The following is a 14,526-nucleotide window of genomic DNA, read 5'->3' as shown; positions in this document are numbered from 1 at the left end:
ATAAAAGAACGAGCTGGTGGATGAGCCTCCATTAAAAATCCCCATTCTCAATGATGGAGGAGGCTAGTATGTCAGTTCAAAAGATTGGGCTTAAGCATTTGCAACCATCTTCAGACAGAAACATCAAATGAATGATCTACTTTGGCCTCCTCCCAACATCACAGATGCCAGTCATCAGCCAATTCAATTTATTTCACATGATATCAAAAAACAGCTGAAGGCAATGGAGGCACAAAGATCCCGACAACATGCTGGCATTAGAGCTGAAAACTTGTGCTCCAGAAACTAGCCATTCCATCAGCAAAGATATCCCAGTATACTTGCAACTATGATGTCAGCCCGACAACATGGAAAATTGCCTAAGAATGTACTGTCCCCAAAAAGCAGGACAAATCCAATACAATCAAATACCATGCTGAGTCTACTTTCAACCATTAGGTGTTGTTGACTGTACTAACAAATGGTATTTACACAGTAATAATCTACTCACTGATATTCGGTTTGTGTTCTGCCAAGAGCATTTGGCTCCTGATCTCGATAAAACCTTAGTCTAAAAATGGATATATAGCTGACTTCAGGTGAGTGCGAATAGCTCTGACGTAGTGTGGCATGAGGAACCTTAGGAAAATTGATATCAACATGGAGAGAGAAAAACTCTCCACTGACTGGGACCAAACTTAGCAGAAATGAAGGTGGTTGCGATAGGTGGAGGCCAATCAGCTCAGTCCCTGGACATTGCTGACAGAGCTACTGAAGGGAGTGTCCAAGCAGCAACCATCTTTAACTGCTTTAACGACCTTCCTTTATCATAAGGTCAGAAGTGGGGTATTCAATGATGACTGCACAGTGTGGAGCACCATTCATAACTTTGCAGATACTAAAGCAGCCCCTCTGCATATGCAGCAAGACCTGGACAAAATTTAGGCTTGGGCCGATAAGTAGAAAGTCATGTCCAAGCCATAGGAATGTCAGGTAATAATTACCTCAAGTCAGAGAAAATCTGAACATCTTGATATTACAATTATAGAATCTGCCACCATAAACATCCTGTTGTCTACCATTCATCACAGCCTGAACTGATTCAGTAACGTAAATAAAGTGGATACAGGGCAAGTCAGAAGCAGGAATAAGTAACTCATCTCCCCAAAGGCTATTCCTCAAAATACATTTACAGTCACAGTCATACAGTACAGAAACAGGCTTTTCAGTCCAACCCATCCAAGCCAACCAAATTTCCCAAACTAAACTAGTCCCACTTGCCCGTTTCTGGCCCATATCCCTCTAAACCTTTCCTATTCATGTATTTGTCCAAATGGCTTTAAAATTTGTAGTTGTTACCGGCTCTACCATTTCCTCTGGCAGTGCATACCATATCGCCACCCTGTGTGAAAAAAATTGCCCCTCTGTTCCCTTTTAAATCTTTCCCCTAAAACCTATGACCTCTAATTTTGGATTTCCCTACCCTAGAGAAAAGATCTTGACAATTCACTTCATGATTTTATAAACCTCCATAAAGGTCACCCTTCAACCTCCTACACACCAGGGTAAAAGACCCAGCCTATTCAGCGTCTTTCAGTAATTCAAACCTTCCAGTCCCAGCAACATGCTTGTAAATCTTTTCTGCACCCTTTCCAGTTTAATAACAGCCTTCCTCTCGCAGGGCGACCAGAACTGTATGCCATATTCCAGAAGTGGCCCCTCCAACGTCCTATACAGCTGCAACAAGATGTCCTAATTCCTATACTCAATGCTTTGACCAATGAAGGCAAGCATGTTAAGCACCTTCTTTACCACCCTGTTTACCTGTGATATCACTTTCAAGGAACAATTTACCTGCGTCTCTAGGTCTCTCGGTTCGATAACACTTCCCAGGGCCCTACCATTAACTGTCCAAGTCCTGCCCTGCTTTATCTTACCAAAATGCAACACTTCACATTTATGTAAATTAAACTCCATTTGTCACTCCTTGGCCCACTGGCCCAGCTGACTAGGATCCTCGTGTATGCTTAGATAACCTTCTTCACTGTTCATTATACCACCAATTTTGATGTCATCCGCAAATTTACTAGCCATGCCTCCTATATTCTCACCCAAATCGTTATAAGACAAACACCAGAGGACCCAGCTCCGATCCTTGAGAAATTCCACTTCTAATAGGCCACCAGACCAAAAAACAATCCTCTACACAACCATCTGTCTCCTACTGTCAAGTCAATTTTGTATCCAATTGGCTAGTTTTCTCTGGATCCCATGTGATTTAATCTTACTGACCAGTCTACCTTGCGGAACCTTGTCAAAGGCCTTGCAAAAGTCCATGTAGACAACGTATATTGCTCTGTCCTCATCTATCCTGTTGGTCACATCTTCAAAAAACTCAAACAAATTTGACACACAATTTCCCACGCACAAAGCCATGGTGACTATCCCTAATCAGTCTCGGTCTTTCCAAATGCATGTAAATCCTGTCTCTCAGAATCCCCTCCAACAACGTACCCACCTGAGGTCATGCTCACTGGTCTATAGATCCTTGGTTTGTCATCACTGCCTTTCTTAAGTAATGACACAAGTACTGGCCACCCTCCAGTCCTCCGACACCTCACCCTTGGCTGTCGATACAAATATCTCTGCTAGGTGCCTCGCAATTTCTTCCCTAGCTTCCTGAAATGTCCTGGGATATACTTGATATGGGGATTTATCTACCTTTATGTGTCTTCTGTAATATGGACTCTTTTCAAGACATCACTATTTATTTCCCTCAGTTCCCATCTTCCATGTCTTTCTTTACAGTAAATACTGAAGTAAAATATTTGTTTAGTATCCCAGCCATTTCCTGTGGTTCCACATATAGACGGCCTCATTGATCTTGAAGGGCCCCTATTCTCTCCCTAGTAACTCTTTAATATACTTGTAAAATCTTTTTGGGTTATCCTTAACCTTATGTATCAAAGTTAGCTCATTTCCATTTTTTACCGTCCTGATTTCCCTGTCAGTGTACTCCTACTCCTCCTATATTCTTCAAGGGATTCGCTTGCTCCCAGCTTGACTTATACTTGACATATATCTCCTTCTTTTTGTTGACCATAGCCTTATTATCTCTAGTCATCCAGTGTTCCCCACTCCTATCATCTTTGCCCTTCACTCTAACAGGGACATATGGTCTCAAAATTCTCGTTATCTCACTTTTGAAAGCCTCAGTCATTCCTTTACCTGCGGACAGCCTCCCCCAATCAACTTTTGAAAGTTCCTATCTAATATCATCAAATTAGATTTGATCCAATTTAGAACTTGTATACAAGGCTTATGCTTTTCCATAACTATTTTAAAAGTAACAGAATTATGGTCTCTGGTCCCAAAGTGCTCCCCCACTAATACTTCAGTCACTTACTTGGCCTTATTTCTGAAGAAAAGGCCAAATTTTGCTCTTTCTCTAGTACATCTACATATTGATAAAGAAAGTTTTCTTGAACACACTTAACAAATTTGTCCTCATCCAAGCCCTTAACATTATGGCAGTCCCAGTCTATATTTGGAAAGTTGAAATTCTCTACTACTACAACCCTTATAATTCTTCCAGATATCCGATATATTTGCTCCTCAATTTCCTGCTGACTATTGGGGCGGGGTGGGGGTGGTGATCATCATCTTCTCATTTCTCAGTTCCACTCATATAGCGCCAATTGACAATCCCCCAGGAATATCCACTCTATGTAAAGCAGAGTTGTTTTCTGTAATCAAAACGCCACTCATGTAGTATTTTTATGCCCAGCCAAAGAGAACACAAGCATACACTGCAAGTAGGAACTGCTGAAATACAAACAATAGCAGATATGTTGCCTCACCTTTTCTCTATACTCAGAAATGCTGAAGAATATAATAGAATAGAAATTATTGTTGCATGTACTTCTACAAATAAAAGTGAAAAGTTTCATAAGTCACCATACTGTGGCGCCTATAAAGATGATATATGTCATAGATAAGAAGAAAATGAGTAAAAATTAAAGCAAAGTTCATCTCAGTTCAATTTCAGTTTGGGGAAAGGCAATTAAAACAACGAATGCTGGAATACCTGGAAGCTGCCGCCGAAGAAGACCTTCCATGCCGAGATGAAAGTAAATTGTCCATTCCAGTTGGCATCAACTAGCTAGGGCCCTTCTTAGTCTGCATTGCACAGAGCTAATCATTCTCCTCAGGAGCTGAGACACAACGGGGTCTGTGGATCAATGCTTTCAAACTGAACAATTCCCAACCCTTGTTCTGACAAAAATTATCAATTTGAAATAATACTATTTCTCCATCTCCATGAATACTGCTAGACATGCTGAGTATTTTCAGCATGTGTGTTTTTATTCCACTCTTCATGCAATTCTCCCATCTTCACATCAAGGAAACTCCCCATCATTCTGTGAGACAGTACTACCTGTCTAAATAGGACAGCCTTTGAACAGACCAATTAAACCCTACTTCTATGACATGCTGTGGACCAGCAACAGAACTGCATTCAGCCACAGTCTGTAACTTTATAGCCCCACATAACCCTCACTTTACCACTGCAATCAAGCAGGGAGAACAACCCTAGTTGTCTGAAGAGTGCAGGAGGGCATACCACGAGCAGTATCAGGCATACATAAAAACTCAATTTAATGAAGTGCCAACACAGAACAAGCTGCATGCCAAACAGCAGAAGCAACATGCAACAGACACAGCTAAGCAATCTCATAACCGATGAATCTGATTCAAACTCTGTAGTTCTGTTACACCCATTTGTGGGTTTCATTTGCCAGCATTTGGCCCATATCACTCTAAACCCTTCCTATTCATGGTCCCATTCAGATGTCTTTTAAATGTTAATTGTACCAGCCTCCACCACTTCCTCTAACAGCTCATTCCATACACGCACCACCTTTTGCATGAAAAATTGCCTCTTTGGTCCTTTTTATATCTTTCCCCTCTCAGCTTAAACCTAAGCCCTCTAGTTTGGTACTTTCCTACCCTGGGATAAAGACCTTGGCTATGCACCATATCCATGCCCATCTTGATTTTATAAACCTCTAAAAGGTCACCCCTCAGACTCCTGTCCCTCAGAATCCCCTTCAACAACTTACCCACCATTTTCATTGCTCATTACTCCAAGGTGCAGATTGGATAATCCACCTAGTCCACCTTCTGAAAACGCTAGTCTTCGACCAATTCAATTCACAGGGTGTGCAATCAAGAACAGCTGAAGGAGCTGCACAATGATAACGTAATGGGCCCTGGCAACATATTGGAGACTTGCATGACAGCTAACTGTGCCTGTAGACAAGCTGTTCCTGTACAGCCACAACATCAACATCGACCTAGTAATGTAGAAAATTGCCTTGATGTATGTCCTGTGCAAAAACGCAGGACAAATTCAACCTGACTAAATACTGGTATCAGTCTACTCTTGATCATCAGAAAGCTGTTGGAAGGGATAATCAACAGTGTTATCAAGTAGCACTTGCATAGCAGTAACCTGTTCACTGTTTTGGCTAATATTAGGGTCACTAAGCTTCTGATCCCAATACATCTTTGGTCTTAACATTTACAAAAGAGCTGAACTCCAGAGATGAAAGTAAGTGCCCTTGACAGCAAGGCAGCATTTTACTGAGCACAGCATGAAGTAGTTCTTGCAAAACTGGTTTAATAGAAATTAGAGGAAACCTCTCTGATGATACATATACACCACAAAGAAAAATGGTTTGATTGTAAGAAGTCAAGCATCTCTGACCCAGGATACCATTCAGCAATTCCTCAGGGTAGATAACTTGTTTAGACATGTATGACACACGTCTGGGGTAGGTAGAAATTGAACACAGGTCTCCTGGCCCAGAGGTGGACAAATTACCACTATGCCACAAGAGCACTAGATTCCTCAGGGTACTGTCCTAGGTCCAATCATTTCCAGCTGCTTCATTAATGACCTTCCCATGTCATTAGGTGAGCAGTGCAATGACTGTGCAATTCCAGCACAATTCACAATTCCTCAGATACTGAAGGAGTCTGTGTTGTTGTGCAGCAAAACATGAACAACATCTAAGCTTGTGCTGTTGAGTGACAAGTAAAGATTTGTGTCAAATAAGTGCCAAGCAACATTGCCAAGAAGTGAGAATTGAACATTTCCCAATCACATTCAATGGCCTTACCACCAATGAATCCTCCCTATCAACATTATTGGGGTTATCACTGATCAGATACAGAACAGAATGAATAATATCATACTGCATCAACATCATCAGGTCTGAGGCTGGAAGCTCTGCGGCAAATAATTGACCTCCTCACTCAACAGTGCTTGTCTACCATCTCCAAGTCAGGACAGTGGTGATGGAATAATCTCCACATGCCCAGATGAGTAAAACTCCAACTACACTAAGAACCTCAAAAATCATCCAGGACAAAGCTTGATTGGCAGCTAAACTTTCAACAGTCACTCTCTTCACCAATCAAGCACAAAGTGGCATAAGTATCTACACGATGCACTGCAGGAACCAACTAAGGCTCGTCAAACAATACCTATGATACCCATGATCTCTACCAGCTGGAAGGACAAGGGTAGCAGGTGTTTTGGAACACCATCATCTGCTAATTCCTCTCCAAGTCACACACCATTCTGACTTAGAATTAGTTTATTGTTCCTTCACTTGTCACTGGGTTAAAACCCTGGAATTCACAGTGAGTACACGTACACGAAATCCACTGCAGCAATTAATGGCAGCAGATCACCACATGTAATCAAATCAAATAAGGGTGTGTAATAAATGCTGGCATAGCCAATTATGTTCACATCCCATGAATTACGACATAATAGAACTGCAAACTTTCGATTAATTTGGCAAAAGATTATACTCACACGAATGAGTTTAGCAACATGCGTCTTCCCACTTCCAGGGAGTCCTCGCATAATAACTACAATCTGTAAGATGATGCAGAAAATAACGTTCTACGTTACTGCAAAACTTAATGATCGAAACCATATATAATCAAAAATAATTAATTTTGCTCTGAAGTTAAATGAGTTCTTAGCACAAATGTTATAATTACTGTGACAGGCAACAAACAAACGATCCTGCCCTTATTGCTTACATACAATGGTATTCAATAACATTCATAATTAATAACCCCTCTCTGAAAGCCATGATAAAGCAAATTCTATTACTATACACAAAGACAGATATTCTAAATACGAAGTATTAGCTGACAGCTGAAATTTTGAATGAGCAGTCATTACTCAACATAGGCACAATGCATCTAAAGCAATCAAATCTGTAAAATAAACTAAATAATCTGTATGGAGTTGAAAATTTACTTATAATCTAACAAGGGTACAATCATATTCATTCAGATTTGAGTTACTGTTGCAGATTTTTAAAAGCAGTTACAAACAGATCCTTAGGAGACTCCTGTGTGATATTTTTGCGTGCAAAGGGAAGCTCTGGCTATGATGGATATTTGGAATGGATGCAAATAAGGTCAGCACCACTAGAGAACAGTGGAGAAAAGTTGGAGCACAATGGTATGATCAGCTGGTAACGTTGCAGATAGAACAAGAACGATCTGATATGCAGCAGTAATTGTTCCAGAGATAAGAGACAGAGAATAAGGACAAGGGTAATTCTGATTGGTAGAACGTAACAAGTGGTGTCCCTCCGGGTGTAGAATTCTGGCTTTATTGCTTCATTACATACCAATGATTGGGTGAAGGAATAGGGCGTTGCTTGGAAAAATACACGTGTCAGTACGGAGGCATAGTAAAAAAAGAAGTGTATTTGGCAGCAATAAGTTACAAAAAGACAAGACAGAAGGTGTAAGTGAGCTAGAATATGCAAAGGGATTTAATACAGGGAAGCCTGAGCCCATCCCTTGGAATCTGAGAAAGATAAAGGAATATTTTAATTGAGAGAGGCTAGGAGCTGTGGTCAGGCCCCAGCTGGAGTAAAGTGTTCAGGTTTCAGCATGAAATCTCAGGAAAGATAATCTTGTCATGGAGAGGGTACAGATTTACCAAAATGTAATGTAAATAGTAAAGTTAAACAGACAGGTTTCTTAAATGCAACTTGCATCCCTCAAAATAAGAAGGATGTAGAGTGATCTCATTGAGTGCTAAAAAATAATTAAGGGATTTGATAAGGTAGAAGCAGAGAAACTATTTCCTGGGTGGGGATATCAGGAAAGGACAGCATCTTACAATTAGAACTTTCAAGATGGAGCAACAGATTTTTGTTAGGTTAGGATATCAAAAGAAATGAACAAAGACCGCCATCTGGAGATGAAGTATGTTACAGTTATAATCTAACTGAATGGTGGAATAAGTTTGAGGGATTGAAGGTAAATGTCACAGAGCCAATATTGTCATGTAGATCTAGAATATCTCAAGGACAACAACTCTGACTAAATGAACACCACACGAGCTACATGTAATCAGTAGAGTCTTAAAATCTAATCATAGAATTTTACAGTACAAGAGGCTATTCCATCTCAGAAGAGCTTCTCAGCTAGTCTCATTCTCAAGTCCTATCTCCCTAACCATCTAAATTTATCAATTTCAAATATATACCCAGCTATCTTTTGAAACGTCCCATGGAATTTGCTTCCATCGCTCTCCCAGACAATGCCTTCTAATTCCTAACCACTCTGAATAAACAAATTTCTCCCATCTGACTCCTAGTTCTCTTGCTGACAATCTTGAAATTGTGACTCCCTTGGTACTGACATACTAACGAGTGGAATCAGAATATCCTCCTTCACCTTGTCAAAACTGTTCATAATTTTGAACACTTCAATAAGGTTATTTCTTAATCTTCTTCGCTCCAAGGAGAATAGCCCAATCCTTCTCATCTTTCCTTGTATCTAAAATGCCTTGTTCTCGGTATCATTGTAGTAAATCTCCTCTGCACTCTCTCCAGGGTTTTAACATCCTCTCTTTAATATGGTGTACAGAACTGAATACATACTCTAAATATGGTCTGACCAATGATTTATAGAGGTGTAGCATCACTTCCTTTGCTTTTATACTGTATGTCTCTATTTATAAACCCAAGGATCCTATAAACTTTCTTAACATCTGTTTCAACTTGCTTGGCCACCTTCAGAGATTAAGCACTTGAATCCTGAGTTCCCTCTGCTCCTATACTTCTCTCAAAGGTGTACCATTGAGCCTGTATTGTGTCTCAGTGTTTCTTCTAACAAGTGCATTACCTCACATTTCTCTGCTTTGAAATTCATCTGCCAGGTGGCTGCCTATTTGGCTAACTTGTCAATGCCCCTCTGAAGTCGCTCAGTGTCATCGTCACTACTCACTATTCTCCGTAGCTTAGTATCACCTGCAAAATTTAGAGATTTTGCCTTCAATACCCATCTCCAAATTGTTTATTAAATCAGAAAAAGCAAAGGTCCCAATCCCTGGGGATCACCACTTTCATCTCATCTCCAGTCTGAGAAATGCTCATCGATACCCACCTTCTGTGTCTTATCTTTTAGCCAAATTCTAATCAATGTTGCCAAGAACGCATCAATTGCAAACATTTCTAAATTTGTAACTAACCTGCCATGAGGCGCCATATCAAATGCACAACATCACAGCACTACCGTCATCCAACTGCCTGTATCACCTCTTCAAACAAGAAATCAAACAAATGGAAAGATCAAGTCAAATGAAGTCAAAAGGCAAACAAACATAACTCACCCTATCAGGCCGGCTCTGCCTGCCAGGCATTTTTAGAATATCATCAACATTTTTACTTTCTGGTTTCTTTTCAACACGTGGAGGAGGATGTGATGGATGGGGGGCTGAGGGCGGAATCCGTTCATCTGAGTATCCCCGTCTTTCACCTAAAATGTTTGGTGAGAGACAACATTTCACTGATACTGGTATTAGATTACTAAACCATTACAAAGACATGTTTGCAATTCAGATAACGGAGCAATTTTGCAAAACGCAAAATATCCTTATTGCCAAAGTCAGGGCACGATAAAGAAAATTGCAATGCCAAACAATCAAGTACTCAAAATTAACAAAACTTGAACGTATAGGTTTATGGAATGGTAACACCACATCTAGATTTTATAACATTTTGATTTTCATTGTTGCAAAAATATGGTGACATAATATCATACTCTCGTGGCGCACTGGCTGTGTCCCTAGCCCCGGACTGGTTCAAGTCCCAGCTGCTCCAAAGGTGTGCAACAAAATCTCTGAACAGCTTGATTTGAAATAAAAAAAACAATAGTCAGGATTGTGAAACTGGAAAGAAAAATTGTAAAAGAGACTAAATGTGACCAGTTGAGTGCCACAAGGATCAGTGCTGGGCCGTGGCTTTTTACAACCTTTGTTAATGACTTCAATTAAGAGACAGAGAGTGCCGTATCTAAGTCTGTGAATGACATACAGCGAGCTGGAAAGAAACTGTGGGAAAGACACAAACAGCCATAGACAGGTTAAGTGAGTGGGCAACAAAACTGCTAATGGAACATATCATGAGGGAATGTGAAATTATTTATCTTGGTCATAAGACTAGAAAAGAAGATTTTTTTTGAAAATGTGAAACGTAAAGTTCGGAGAGATTTGGGAGCATTTCCCCATAGAATGCAGATAGTTAAATGAAGACATAGCAAGCATTTTCTTTTGGTCTTTTATGCAGTACAGGCACTGTTGGCTGGGCAGCATTGGCTGCCCATCCCTGACTGGCCTGGAGAATGTAGTGGTGAACTACCTTCTTGAAACACTGCAGTCCATATGATGTAGGTACACCTACAGGGTTGTTACAGAGGAAGTTCCAGATCCTTGCTCCAGCAACAGTGAAGGAACAGCAATATATTTCAGAGTCAGGATTACTTGGACAAGAAATTGCAGATGGTGGTGGTCCCATACATCTGTTGTCCTTGTCCTTATAGATAATCAAAGTTGTGGGTTTGGAAGGTGCTGTTGAAGTAGTCTTGATAAAATGCTGCAGTACAACATACATGCTTATGGGACACATTGCTACCACTCTACTTTGGTAGTGGAGACAGTGAAAGCAGTGGCTGATGGAGTGCCAGTCAAGCACATGGTATTGTCCTTGATATTGCTGAACTTTAAATGCCCTTGGAAGTGCACTTAGCGATGGAAGTGGAAAATATTTCATCACACTCCTGATTTGTGCCGTGTAGATGGTGGACTGGTTTTGGCTGGTTAGACAAGTTACTTGCTCCCTGGAATGATGAGGTTAACCTTTGATGGGGGGGCCAAGCAAGTTTTAAAAAAATACTCACAAGATATGGGTGTTGCTAACTAGGCCAGCATTTCTTTTCCATCCCTAATTGCCTAGAGGGAAGTTAAGAGTCAACAACATTGTTGAGGGTCTGGAGTCACATGTAGGCCAAACCAGGTAAGAAGGCAGTTTCCTTTGCGAATTGCAAAGGAACCAGATGGGTTTTTCCAATAAGTGGTAACAGTTTCATGATCATGATTAGATTCAATTCTGAATTTTTACTGAACTAAAATTCCACCACCTGCTATGGTGGAATTCAAACCTATATCCCAGAACATAACCTGATCTCTGGATTAATAGTCCAGTGATACCACTAGGCCACAAGCCAATAAGAAACAGGAAAAGGAGTGGGCTGTTCAGCCCCTCAAACCTGCTTCGCCATTCAAGAGAATCAGGGCTAATCCGACTTTCCACTTTCCTGCAATTTCCCTGTGACACATGATTCCACGACTGATCTAGCATCTAACTCAACCTTAAACATACATGAATACTCTGCCACACAGCTCTATATGGCAAGGAGTTCCAAAGACTTTCAATATCCGAGAAGAAATTCCTTCTCATCTCAGGCTCAAACTGTTTAGCCTTTGCTCCTAAGACAATCCCTCCATATCATATGTCACTTCAGGGAACCTTCTCTGAACTGCCTTCAATGAAATTATATATTTCCTTAAATAAGGGAATCAAAACTGCTTACAGCACTCTAGCTATGGTCTCACCAGCACCTTGTACAGTTTCTGCAAGATATCCCTACTCTCAACCTCCAAACTCCTTGAAATAAAGGCCAACATTCCATTAGCCTTCTAGTTACCTGCTGCACCTGTGCGTTAGCTTTCTGTGTTTCATGTAGAAGTACCCACAAATCCCTTTGTGTTGCAGTTTCCTGCAGTTGCTTTCCAATTAAATAATATTCTGTTCTTCTGTTCTCCCTTCCAAAATCAACAGATAGAGAGCAATGCATTTCAACGTGTGGCTGACACGAAAAGAGGCAAAATGGCAAATGGCGGGATGAACACAGATTACAAAGAGCCACAGACAGGTTGAGTGGGCAACAAAACTGCTGATGGAATATATCATGAGGGAATGTGTAATTATTTACTTTGGTCACAAGACTAGAAAAGCAGAATTTTTTTGAGAAATATGAAACTTTCAAGTATTAACATTCAGAGCGATTTGGGAGCATTTGCCCATGGAATGCTAACAGTTAACTTCACACAATCAGACATTATATTTTATTCGCCAACTTTTTGTTCACTTACTTAACCTATCAATATGTCTCTGTAAATTGTTTGCTTCCCTCACACAACCTGCTCTTCCACCTATTTTTGTGTTGTTTGCAAATTTGGCTACAGTACACTCATGTCTTTCCCCCAAGTCATTACATATATTGTAAATAGTTGTGGTTGCAGAATTGATCCTACTGGTCATTGGTCACCAACGAACCCTTTATCCCCACTTGTTGTTTCCAACCCATTAGGCAATTCACCTTCCATGCCAACCAACCTTCCACCTCCAACCCTGTGGGCTCTAATCTTATGACTTAACCTTTTCATGAGGTAACTTGTTGAACACCATCTGGAAGTCCAATTACAACACATCTACTGGTTCCCCTCTATCCATTCTGGTTAAGGCTTCCTCGAAAGATTTCAATAAATTAGTCAGACGTGAAGCCATGCTGACTCTGCTTGATTATATTCTGATTTTGTAAATGTTCTGGATTACTTCCTTAACAACTGATTCCAATACTTTTCCAAAGCAGATGATATGCTAATTGGCCTACTGTTAGCCATGTTTTTGCCTCCCTCCCTTTTTGCACGTAGGTATCACGTTAGCAGTTTTCTAATCCTCTGGTACTTCTCCAGAATCCAATGATTTTTTTGGAAAAATTAAAACCAATGCATCCCTTGGGCCAATACTTTCTGGAGTTTAGAAGAATGAGAAGCAATCTCACTGAAACATACAAGATTCTGAAGGAGCTTGACAGGGTAGACACTAAAAGATTGTTTCCATTGATTAGGAAAATTAAAAAATGGGAACACAGTCTCAGGATTAGAGGCCAATCATTTAGGACTGAGGTGAGAAGGTACTACTTCATTCAAAGGGTGGTAAAACTTTGCAATACTCTGCCTCAGCAGTTGTGAAGGCCCATGATATAATACATTTCATGCTGGGATAGACAATTTTTTTTGTCTCTTAAGAAATCAAGGGATAAGACTGCAAACAGAAAAGTAGAGATAAGTCTATGCCTAACCTTGATTATATTGAATGGCAGAGCAGGTTTGACAGACTATTTGGTCTGTTCCTGATTCTATTTCTAGTGTATAGAATAGTGTAGAGTAAAGCTCTAAAATACAGTAGGTTATGAATAATGGGAATATCTGCTATTTTCTCATTTCAACACAACAGAGGACCACAAGAAAGACAGAAATTATTAATCTTCAACCAAAACTAAAAATCAGTAATACCCCAATGGATTTATTCTGAAGTTGTAGATGCCATGTTTATACATAAACAGCAAAAAAGCAGATGTTTGAAGGCTTTCCTTCAGAATTTTGTCAGATAACTTCTTTGATTCCAATGCACAGGAATCCCCAGCATAATTCAATCTACCCACAATATTCAAATTTCAATCATGCTATTCAATTCAATTTACCACCCTCTGATATTCAGAGACCGGCAGCAAGATGATATTGTGCTTGGATATAGATATTATCACAATTACCTGTTCCAATATGCCAACACTCATTTCAATGCTGTGATGATCAATTTGGTAAAACCATCCACAGTTAATCTGACTGGCACATAAATAATTGTGTGAATCACATAAATTCAAATACCTCCAAAACCACCAGGAGGGTGATCAAACGGTGGTCGATCAGATAAGCGATCAAACTGTGGTCTTTCAAAACCCCCTCGGTTGAAGTGATCCTTATTGTCTGGATAGTTGTGATATCCACTTGAACGAGTGGATGGGCCATGAGACATTCTGCAAGAGGAAAGAATCTTCCTTAACTCAAAGAACAAAAGAGAACCGGGTTCCTCTACAGAATGGGAAGCAAAAAACATCTCCCCTCACAATCATTTCATTGTTTTGATAAATGCCAATAAAATATCACTTTAAATAAATCTATGATTATCAGTGTTATTATTCACAATCAATAAAGATGAATATATATTAATCATACATTGCACACAGGCATGATATGGTGAAACAGTGTGACATCGGTGCATGGCTTACACCTGTTTGAGGGCATTAGTTAACTAA

At 40.1% G+C, this 14,526-nt stretch overlaps 1 protein-coding gene across 1 annotated transcript in view; it reads right to left on the bottom strand.

The window, feature by feature from the left end:
* ylpm1 (YLP motif containing 1) overlaps nucleotides 1–14,526 on the bottom strand; it is a 117,766-nt gene that overhangs the window by 38,408 nt on the left and 64,832 nt on the right. Inside the window, exons 12-14 of the mRNA XM_048599915.1 lie at nucleotides 14,099–14,247; nucleotides 9,701–9,846; nucleotides 6,869–6,931 (exon numbers count right to left, since the gene is read on the bottom strand). Of these exons, the coding sequence (XP_048455872.1) occupies nucleotides 6,869–6,931; nucleotides 9,701–9,846; nucleotides 14,099–14,247 (358 nt within the window). The remainder of the gene's footprint in view (nucleotides 1–6,868; nucleotides 6,932–9,700; nucleotides 9,847–14,098; nucleotides 14,248–14,526) is intronic.

Source organism: Rhincodon typus, chromosome 8 (genome assembly GCF_021869965.1).
Source record: "Rhincodon typus isolate 14 chromosome 8, sRhiTyp1.1, whole genome shotgun sequence".
Lineage (NCBI taxonomy): Eukaryota > Metazoa > Chordata > Chondrichthyes > Orectolobiformes > Rhincodontidae > Rhincodon > Rhincodon typus.
The sequence above is the reverse complement of the archived record's forward strand: the minus strand, read 5'-3'. Positions and strand labels throughout refer to the sequence as shown.